Source organism: Salvia splendens, chromosome 4 (assembly GCF_004379255.2).
Source record: "Salvia splendens isolate huo1 chromosome 4, SspV2, whole genome shotgun sequence".
NCBI lineage: Eukaryota > Viridiplantae > Streptophyta > Magnoliopsida > Lamiales > Lamiaceae > Salvia > Salvia splendens.
Window position 1 is genome coordinate 15,630,100 of NC_056035.1, and position 11,413 is coordinate 15,641,512.

General features: G+C 39.4%; 1 protein-coding gene across 2 annotated transcripts; it reads left to right on the forward strand.

Moving 5' to 3' along the window:
* The first annotated feature begins 7,877 nt into the window (after positions 1–7,877).
* On the forward strand, positions 7,878–11,379 carry LOC121798814 (serine/threonine-protein phosphatase PP1 isozyme 9-like). Of its 2 annotated transcripts, XM_042198018.1 has the most exons (5): positions 7,878–8,238; positions 9,336–9,566; positions 9,645–9,895; positions 10,700–10,879; positions 10,972–11,379. In XM_042198018.1, the coding sequence occupies exons 1-5, from the start codon at positions 8,049–8,051 to the stop codon at positions 10,993–10,995; spliced, it is 876 nt and encodes a 291-aa protein (XP_042053952.1). In that variant the 5' UTR covers positions 7,878–8,048; the 3' UTR covers positions 10,996–11,379. The 2 variants fall into 2 exon arrangements, with proteins under 2 accessions (XP_042053952.1, XP_042053951.1); XM_042198017.1 differs by having other exon boundaries at positions 7,879–8,238; positions 9,336–9,895.
* The last annotated feature ends 34 nt before the right edge of the window (positions 11,380–11,413 follow it).

The window sequence follows — 11,413 nt, forward strand, 5'->3', positions numbered from 1 at the left end:
TTCAATTTTTCATTAAAACATATTCCGTTTCAGAAATTTCTATTTTTGGCAAACGAAGAAGGTATATACTATTGAGAGCTCTTGTTTTCTTCATAAATAACATATTCATTTCTCTCCACAAACCATTCATTTCCTTTGATCCTAATAAAATATTTTATGCAATCAAATTAATAGTACTATTAAAATGACCAAGATGAAGAATTAAGAGTGAGATAAAGAAGTTGTTATATCATATATAAGTATTCAATATTTCATGAATTAATTTGTGAGATAATACAATAATTGGCTGTGACATCATAGTTAAAGTGTGATGGGGGGTGGGGGTGCTACGTAATGATATTTTGTCTATATAAGTTTGAATTTAAAATTATACTCCTAACTTGTTATGTTTTTTATAGAGTAGAATTTTATTTACTTGTAAGAAATGAGGGATGAAATTGAGCTTAATGGATGAGTTTTGGTAGCTGGTGCCCAGTGATAGACTTCTCTAACGTTTATTTGAGTTTTATAATAGTAATATTTTATTTTTACATAATACAGTAGTATTAATTTCAAATAATAATGTATACTACTCATTTTCCATTAATTGAATTTTTTAATATATTAAACTGATTATAAACTATATGCGTCTTTGTCATAACTTAGCTTTATAAATTATCTAGGATTTTAATTTATTTAATGGATTCAATTAAGTAATTTCCAATTGTCTAATTTATGTTTCCAGAATAAGATATTTTCTGTGTATACTTTTAATATTGAAACATTGTCCCCTCTAAAAATCTGAATTACTTTTTTATATAAATGCATTGTATACTAGTATAATATTTATATATTTTTTGTTATAATTATGTAAATACTAATTATTAATAATTGACTTATTTTATATAAAGGAGAACAAAAATTATTAGTAACAATTGAGTTATAATATCATTATATATTTATATTATAACTTTAAAATTAATTTTACACAAAATTAAAATAATAATGCAAAAATAAAGAATAAAAATACAAAAAGTGATACGAAATCAACATAAAAGAATTGAAAAGATGGTACATTACTACATTTCTCTTTGTTATTTACTGGAGTGTTAATGTTGAAGGATAATATATTAAAAAATAAATTATTATTTTTTAGATGAAATAAAATAAAGTGAATCAGCAATAAATGAATAATTTTTTTATTAATATTTTAAGTTTACGGTGGGCTATAATGTGGCCATTTAACACTATTCCATTTAAAATAGATAATAATATATGTAATCTATTTTTATATATTAATTTTAGAGTAAAGGTTCTGTATATAATCAAAATATGAATTTGGTCCAAAACATTCACTTTTTGAAAAATAGGTCCATAAAAATTGAAAATGTCGTCGAAGTAGTCATTTTTTTACGATTCTGTAAAAAAACTAACGATCAATGCTAATTGCATAGTGGCGTGACCGTTTGTTTTTTTACGGAACAGTAAAAAAAGAATCACTTGAACGAGAATTTCATTTGTTATGGACCTATTTTTTTAGAAGTGAATGTTTTGGACAAAATTCGTATTTTAGTCATATGTTACGACCAAATTTGACATTACTCTTAATTTTATATTAATATAATATGAATTAAATGAGTTAATGGAAAGTAAGGTCTATCTATTCATAATAATAGTGAACTAAGAACTCTAATGACAGACGGACTAAAATAACAAACAAATACTCTTAATAGCGGACGAATGAAGTAATAGTATATACTACTAGATACTTTCGTATTCCTAACTTATGAAATTGGTTCATTTTTTGCTTCTTCTATGAAGCCATAAAAAACTGATTGTCAAACAAAATTAAGTTATTTTTATCCAATTATTATAACTATCCACGATTATTTAAAATTTTATTGGAGTATTCCCTAAATATTGACCTAATTTTTAATGTTGTGGTGTAGGCTGATTTTAGGCATTGTAATTAGAAAATTAGGCCATTCGTAACGCTGTCTCTTATCCGTCTCTTAACCGTCTCATCTCTTAACTATTAATGGGCCCTACTGTACTTTTCACTCCATCTCTTAACTAAGAGACAGCACCTGCAACCCTCCATATCTTATCCGTCTCTTAAGCATCTCATCCCTTAACTATTCATTTAATTTCATTTTTTATTTTTATTTCCAACAAATTCAATTAATAAAAAGACACTTCATTAAATAAAATAAAATTACAACTTAAAATCTTAAAAATATACATAATTAAATTCGTGGCAAAAAAAAATAAAAAAAAAAGACATAATTTAAAATACAAATTTATAGAAATTATAAAAACTACTCCGCCGGCGAATCATCCCCCGAAGGCGGTGGCGGTGCACCGAATGGAGGCGGAATACCAAGTTGTCCCGCCAGATACACAATGCCGGCATGATGGGCTTGATACTGGGTGGGCGTCATCCGGGAAGTGTCCGCCATCGTGGCGGTGAAGTACATGGACATTAGGAGGAGGGCGGCCCTTGGGAAACCCACCTGGCTTGATTCGTCTTGGCCCCTCCTCCCTCTAGTCGCCTTCGCCGCCTTGGTCCCTTGATTCGTCTCGACCCCCCTGCATCGTCTGTCGTTCCCTCAACCTCCTGCGAGACAACCTCTTGTGCGGCGCTGCCTGAACCGCCCCCACTAGACGAGTATTGGCCACCCGCCGTGTGCTTCGTGCGTTTCGAGGTCGAGCCCGTGCTGGACTGGACACCGCTGGCCCACCTTTCGACGTCTTTGACGGCCTCCCAAACATTGACATGTTTGAATTCTTTGTCGTTGTCGTCGAAATAGACTCGCAAAGCCGATCTCAGAATGTCGGCTCCAGTGGCACCGCTTTGGTAATGAGCCGCTTCATTCTTGTAGATGCCGCAGAATTTTTTGACCTCTCTGTCGACTCGGTCAAAATGACTTCGGAGCATCTTCAATGTGCGGCGGCGGGACCCCTTCGGCTTAATCTCGCTGTAGGCCTCGGTGACCTTTTCCCAAAAGCACTTCCGGGATTGTTGATTCCCGACGATGAGATCGTACGAGACGCTGATCCAGGCGTTGTACAGAGCCATCGTGTCCTTGCGGCTGTACGGATGACAGGCCTACATCCTCTTCCTCCTCGGCCTCCTCCTCCTCCTCCTCCACGGCGTCGAATGCCCTGGAGCTTCCACTGCCTCTTCCTCCTTCCGGATTGGGTTCATCCGGATAATCCTCCCTAATTTGGGATAATCCCAGCGAATACCTCGGGGCGGAGGGACGAGCGTATGCATCCACATCAAAATGGGGTGGTTGGTACCCCGCCGACGTCGACGAGCCTTGGGTGCATGGCGTCGACGAACCGGAACCGGAACCACCCAAAACATTGTACATGCCCCCCAGTCGCCAAACACGTTGATGTCAAACCCACCGGAGCCGCCAGAGTTTCTGTCGCCGGACATTTTTTGATGAAAATTGGAGAGGTTAGATGAAAATTGGAGAGGAAATGAAGATGATTTGGGAAGAATAGATGTGTGTTTGTGTGTATAATAAGGATGAAATATGAGTATTTATAGAGTAAAAAAGAAAAAAAAAATAAATAAATGGTAACATTACCGTTTGAATTTTTATTTTTATTTTTTATTAAATTTGAATTTAAAAAAAATGATTTATTGCGTCAGCGTAACCAAACCCACTCGCGGGCCGGCGAGTGGGCGTCACGCCTAGAGCCAGCACGCGCCACGTCGCGCGGGCGCGTGGCGAGCTGGCGCGCCAGCTGTCTCGGTGGGACGGGCGTCTCGGCGAGACCGGGACGAGACGGGACTGCAACTCGTCTCGCTGCCGTCTCGTCTTGGAGGGACGAGATACGAGACACCCGCGCGACGCGTTGCGGGTGCTCTTAAATTTGTATTTAGATTATCATTCAAATATTTAGTGTGCCAAATGTATAAGAATGTGTGAAAATTTGTAATACTTCTTGCTTCTTAAAATGATGAATACTATGTTTAATTTGCACTGCCAGATTTATAATCTAAATTGCATTTCATGACATTACTCCAACATAAAAAGTTCCCACAACAAGAAATAAACAAATACGTACATTAAAATCCTAATTAATTAATTTATTGCTCTATTATTCTCCTTGATTCGTTATAAAATCAAAATAAGCCTTTTACTTTGAGATATAAGGCCATCCACAATAGGCGCCCAGCGACCGCCCAGCCGAGCGCCGGCGCTGGGCGGTTCGCTGGGCGATCTATTGCAGCCGCCCAGCGGGCGATTGGAGAGAGAAACCGCGCAGCGCTGGGCGGTCGCGTGGCGCTGGGCGGTCCGTTCGGCGCTATTGCAGCGCCCGGATCGGCCAGCGCACCGCCTAGCGCGAAAAAATAATTTTTTTTTTCGAAACACTATATATACGCGCTTTGTTCGTCATTTTCATTCGCACCACTTGTTTTAACGAGTATTCTCTCTATCTTAATTTATGTTCAAGATCAACAACGGTAAATGGATCTCAACAACGAGCCTAGTTCCGGAAGTAGCGGGTCACAAACTCCGGCGATCCCTGTGGGAAGTGGATGGGGACAGGTGCCCAGGTACTACAGCATGTACCCGTAGCAGCAGATGATGCCCAGGGCCCCAACGGGGGGGAGTCCGCCGGGGGGAGTCCGCCGATACCGGGCTGGGCACCAAGTATTCCGACCCCAACGGGATGGGCACCGGGGATGCAGATGATGCCCGGGGGGCCACCGGCGACACAGCGGACTCCGGGGGTCGTACCGGCTACACAGTGGACTCCTGGGGGGTCCCCAGCGACGGCGGGGGATGTCTATCGCCCCAGTTTTGATTTTTCGACTGGGTCTTCGCACACATCGACCCAAACGCCCTTGGGGTTTGATAGTTTCTCCTTAGATGACTTGAGGTTTGATACTCTCGGAGCTCCGGTGACTGTAGGTCAAGGGGGGGGCAGGGCCGGGGCGTGGCGCCCCAAAGAAGAAGGGCAAGAAGAAGGTCGGCGAGTCGTCGCAACCGGGTGAGGAGGAGGTACGGAGGAGGTGGACGGACGACGAGAACGTCGCCCTCAGCAAGGCGTGGGTGAGTGTTTGCGACGATCCTCTCGTTTCGAACGAGCAGAGGATCGTCAACATGTGGGGCAAGATAGCAGCAGCCTACAAGAGATTTTGCCCGAAGGGGAGGACCCGCAACGGGGAGGATTGCCGGAAGGGCTGGAACCGAATCAGGGCGGCGGTCTCCCGATTTTCGGGTTTGTACACCAACGCACTCCGCATGATGAGCAGTGGCCAAACGGAGGATGACTGCAGGAGAATAGCGGAGAAAGCCTTCCCAGTGAAGGGGCTATACAAGGACTTCACCTACTGGAACTGCTATATTGTACTGAGCGAGTCCGAGAAGTTTCGAGTAGGTGTCGACGCTGGCTGGCCGAAGAAGCAACGACTGAACTACACCGGCGATTACAGCGGCAGCAGCGGTGGTTCCCACGACCTCCCCGAGACGACGCAGGAGTTCCCCACGCCGCGGTCGGTCGGTGGCCGACCTCGACCGATTGGGCGCAAGCGCGCTCAGCAGGCGGCGAGGGGGAACGCCGGGGCTTCCCAGGAGGTCCAGTCGGCATCCCCCCTTGGCCACTCCACCCGGGAACTCAAATTCTTCGCTCGCGCCCAAACGCGCGCTCAGTTGATCAAGACGATGGCCGAATGGCGGGTGGCGACGGATCCCGTGGAGAAGAGCGTGCTTCAAACCTTGCTCATGAGCCTGCAGGATGAGTTGGAGGCGATACGGAGGGAGGACGGCGGCAGCGGCGGCGGTGGTGGCGGCGGCGATGGTGGCGATGGCGATGGTGGCGACGGAGGCGACAGCGACGGAGGCTGCGACGACGGAGACGAGGAGTGAATTGTCACTCCTTTTTATTATTGTATTTTTTTTAAAATTTATGTACTTTTTTTATTATTGTATTTTTTTTTAATTAATGTACTTTTTAAATTATTGTACTTTTTAAATTTTAATAGTATTATTAAACTTTTCCCGTATATGTCTCGTAAATTAAATTTCGCATATTGTGTGATTGTTAATTATTTCATTTTGTATATATTTGTTAATAGTGATGTGGATATTAGTGGCTAGGCTATGACTGGGCTATTGCTGGGCTATTTGCTTGTTTTGATGATGTGGCAGGAGGATTTTTAGTGCTGCTGATGTGACAGTGGCTGGGCTATGGCTGGATTATTGCTGGGCTATTCCTATTGTGGATGGCCTAAATAACGACGTTGATGAAATCACGACATCGTCAATAACATTTGTATACTTTTATAATTAATATTCTCTCTTATCACTTTTTCTTCCAACGCCATTATTAAATGATAATTTCTCTTTCTCCTATCTCTCCTCCCCTAAAACCATGCAATTTAAAACATATCCACTAACAATGTAATGCTAATATGCTATACTACTACTCCCTCGTCCGCAAAATGTTGTTCATGCCTGATTCAGCACGAATTTTAAGAAATGTAAAGAAAAGTGAGTAGAAAAAGTTAGTGGAATGTAAACACATATTTATATATTAGTTTTATAATAAAATATGAGTGTAATGAGTTACTGGAAAATGTGGTCCATTTACCAAAAATGAAAAAAACAAAGTGGACAACATTTCACGGACGGACCGAAATCGTAAAAATGGATAATATTTTCGCGGACTGAGGGAGTAATTTATAAGAATCAAAATATTAAACTAAAAAAATATTCCAATTGTCAAAAAAAATAGCGCATACAATTTTTACAATATGCAACTTTGAAATGTTTCACAAAATAGAGTATATTAAATTATTCTACTATATTTTATTCATGCGAGTTATATATGTGTAGATTATATCTCACGCAAATACTTTAGACTCTTTCTTACCCTACTCATTCCAATTTCATTGACCATTGCATATTCTTTTTTCTTTTTTTAATGTAGTACTTAGTACTATACTATTTTTTCATACGCCCCACTTTCCACCCTTGCAAAAATATAACTCACTATTATTTATATTAATATAGAAAAAAGAAAGAGTTTATATTTTTTTACTTCGAAATAAGTCTACATAATTTAAAAACAAAACTGAAAAAAGGTAGACACGCTTAAAAAATGAAATTGCAACATTAGAGCATCCACAACGGTGGACAGACGACGTCCGTCCGTCCGTCCGTGCCGCTGACAAGGACGAGCTCCGCCGCTGGCACGGACGTGCTCTTAGCTAAGAGCACGTCAGTGCCAACGGCAAGAGCACGAGGCGTCGACGTGGCATGCTCTGATTGACCCATTGATTTATCATTTTTTATTATTTTTTTAAAAAAATTGAAAAAATCTGAAAAATTCCAAATTAATAAAAAAATATTTTCCCACTACCTAATAAAATATATCCATTTTTTCCACACTTTTAATTTAATTTTTTTCATTATTTTTACCCCAAAATTCATACTTTCATCTATAAATAGTCTCATTTCAAACACAAAAAAATGACACTATACCAAACAATTCTCTCAATCTCAAATTTTAGGATTTTAATTATATAATTTTTAATTTTTAGGAGTCTAATTATGTAATTTTTAATTTTTAGTATTTTAATTATGTAATTTTTAATTTTTAGGATTTTAATTATGTCGATTTTATTTTATTTGTCATTTGTAATATTATTTAGGTTTTTTTAATGAATTTTAATATTATGGAAATGTTATTGTTTAATTAAATTTTAAATTGAATTGTGCTCGTCCCTGCGGAAGAGCACATGTGTTGGTGTTGTACTCTTGCCAGAGAGCAGACAGAAAAAGTGGGTCCGAGCCCTCAACCATGCTCGCTGGCAAGAGCACGGTTGTGGATGCCCTTAGATAATCCGGTCGAGCACTCATCAATCATACAAAAATGTCAATGCCCAAATTGACCAAAAAATATCAAATTCACTTTTCGATTGTGCATCAAACCAATTCCTCTCTCCTTCATACTCCATCAATTTGAAATTTTGGTGATAACCCTTTTCGTTCCTGCGCCTGTCTGAGTGAAATTGAATCGAATTCTAAGAAAAGAAACCAAAAATGATGACAATTGAAGGAAATATGGATAAGGGGGTGTTGGATGACATAATACGCCGGCTGTTGGAAGGCAAAGGAGGGAAACAGGTGCAGCTTTCCGAGGCCGAGATCCGCCAGCTCTGCGTCAACGCTCGTCAAATTTTCATCTCCGAGCCCAACCTCCTCCAACTCCGTTCCCCTATTAGGATCTGCGGTCTCTCTCTCTCACTTCCTGTTTTTCGCCCATTCTATATGATCAAATTTTGCACATACGTGGCATTGAATTCAGTTTAGGTCTCCCGAATTTTTGACAGTGGAATTTTGGGGTTTTTGGTGCTTGATGAATTCATTACTGCTGGATTTGTTTATATTTTTTATTGACATGCTGGACGTTTGAGTATGGATTAATTGTACTATGACCTAGCTTTTTAAGTAATGAAACGCTAATTTAAGGTAATTTAGTTTCTTATAGAAATATATTGACTAGCTATTGCTGGTTATCATGATGATTTGGGATAATTTATATGCAGTTATAAAGATTCAAGTTTGTTTCCTTGTCAGCTTCTGCATGGTTAATGGTCTTGAGGATGTTGGTACAACTGTGAAAATCACTTTGCAACTTATAAGATCACTAAATCATGAAGTGCATATAAGTTGGGGAAAAATCAGATGCTAATTCGTCAATATCTAGATTCTGCTTCTTTTAGCAGTTTAAGTCTCGTGAGGTCTGTATCAATTTGTGGATCTATGTGAATCCTGTAATGTTGATATGCCTATCAGCCTATCCATAGCCTAGTTTGGGAGTAAATCAAGTTAAAAATATGTTTTGAAGTTAGTCCCATGATTACGTTACTGTGATCTCTTACATTTGATTTAGGAGGATATGAGTTAATTACCAGGTATAGACGCTTTAATTTTCTTTGTAAAACTAGAATAAATGTAAAGTTGCTATCACTAGTAGGACCTATTCTACTGGGAGATGGAGCTCCACAGAAGTGGGACATTGCTGACGCCAATGTGTTAGTGTCAAGGAATGACCTTTTCGGAGTATTGCTCGTCTTTGACTACAAATTAAATCCCGGTATAACTCCCTATAGTACAGGCTGCTTTAGGCAACTTGGTTTGTGTAGCTCTCCGTGTTTGAGCCTTCCTCTCATGCAATATGTGTATGTCACATTGTCACTCTTTGTTGCTTGAATAATATTAGCAGTGCACTCTTCAATCATTATGTGCTTACAGTTGCCACACTAGTTGTTGCTCATTGCTTCTCAACTTTGCTTTGTGCTGGTAAATGAAATAGCTCTCTTACAGGAGACATACATGGCCAGTACCAGGACCTATTAAGGCTCTTCGAGTTTGGTGGGTACCCTCCTGTCGCAAATTACTTATTTCTAGGAGATTATGTTGATCGAGGTAAGCAGAGTTTGGAAACAATATGTTTATTGCTGGCTTACAAGGTTAGGTATCCAGATAGTGTCTACCTTTTAAGGGGAAACCATGAAGATGCCAAGATCAACCGTATTTATGGATTTTATGATGAATGTAAGAGGCGGTTCAATGTTCGGCTCTGGAAGATATTTACCGAGTGCTTTAATTGCTTGCCTGTTTCTGCCGTCATAGATGAAAAGATACTTTGCATGCATGGGGGACTTTCTCCTGAGCTCAAACAATTGGACCAGATTAATGAGATTACTAGGCCGACTGACATTCCAGATAGTGGTCTCCTCTGTGATTTGCTTTGGTCTGATCCTGATCCTAGGGTACGTGGTTGGACCGATAGTGATAGAGGTGTCTCAAGCGTTTTTGGGGCAGATGTGGTTGCAGAATTCTTGCAAAAAAATGATTTGGACCTCATTTGCCGTGGCCATCAGGTATAGGACTATCTTCTTTAACTTTCAGGCTATTTTTCTCGTGATTCTTATACTACCTCTGTCTTTTAAAAATAGAAACTTTTGAAACTACACGGGCGTTAATGCACAATTGGTAAGTAAGAGACATATAGAAAGAAAAAGCGATTGAAGTATTGTTAGTGAGAGTCTCACCTCATTAGAGAGAAAAAATTCTTAAAATAGAAAGTTTCTAATTTTAAAAGACGGGCTAAAATGGAAATATTTTTTTATTTTGAAGAGATGTACTCCCTCCGTCCATGAAATATTGTCCAAGTTTGACTTGGCACGAGTTTTAAGAAATGTAAATAAAAGTGAGTTGAAAATGTTTGTGGAACGAGGGTCCCACATTTATATATTAGTTTTATAATAGAATGTGAGTGTAAAAAATTAGTGGAAAGTGGGGACTATTTACCAAAAATAGAAAAAAAAACAAAGTGGACAACATTTCACGGACGGACCAAAATGGAAAAACTGGACAACATTTCATGGACGGAGGGAGTATATATTATCTGTTAGTTGGAGTGTGAGATGGACTGAAGATCTCAGTATGAAAAATATGCAATGGAACATCGTGGTTTGCCTATTATTACAATTATGTACATGTGCTCATAATTGGATCTTAATGCTTATTCTCTTTTCTTTGGATCTTGTTGAGTGTTTGGCTAATGTCTCAATACTAGATCATTGATTCGATAGCTACTGGAAGCTTAACGTATAGCTTAGAATTTCTGTGTCATGCTGCTGTTTTAGAATGAAGATTTACCACATGCTAAATGGTAAATGCAGGTGGTGGAGGATGGGTATGAATTCTTTGCCAAAAGAAGACTAGTTACCATATTCTCGGCTCCAAATTATGGTGGAGAGTTTGACAACGTAGGTGCTCTTTTAAGTGTGGATGAATCACTAGTGTGTTCCTTTGAGATATTGAAACCCTTGTTAGTCAATCCAAAGGTGCCTTTAAAAAAGGTACGATGATTCCTCTTCTTCCTACATATCTCCCCAAAATTGGTCTTGAAGGTTTAAATTTTGATAATTTCTTTCGGCATCTTGATTGGCAGCCCCCTAAAATTGGAGGGTCCTGATGCACAACGAAGTATATTTACAAGTTTGTTTCAGTGAATGGGTGGCTTGCATTTCTTTGTTCATAAGCTGTCTCGTAGAGAGTGTTTGATACCCATAGCTTAGAAAACTTGGAAGCTGTGAAGTTGAGGAGAATCCATTAGGAAAGGATTATCAGGCAAAAGAGAAGCAAGCTGTTTCCCCTTTATGGATTAGAACCCTCTTAGGTGTGGGATATTTAAAGCAAGCACTGTGCTTGTTTACATTTGGGTAGCTACACCAACTCATTTAATATATTAATGTGATTTCTAGCATCATTTGTACATCCATTCTGACTTCAGCTATGGCTCTTTGTATGGTAGTCTGATGATCATCAATGCAGCAACAGCAAGTTTATGTTCTCTAAACTGAGAGTAGTATATATATTTTCTGTATTTAGTG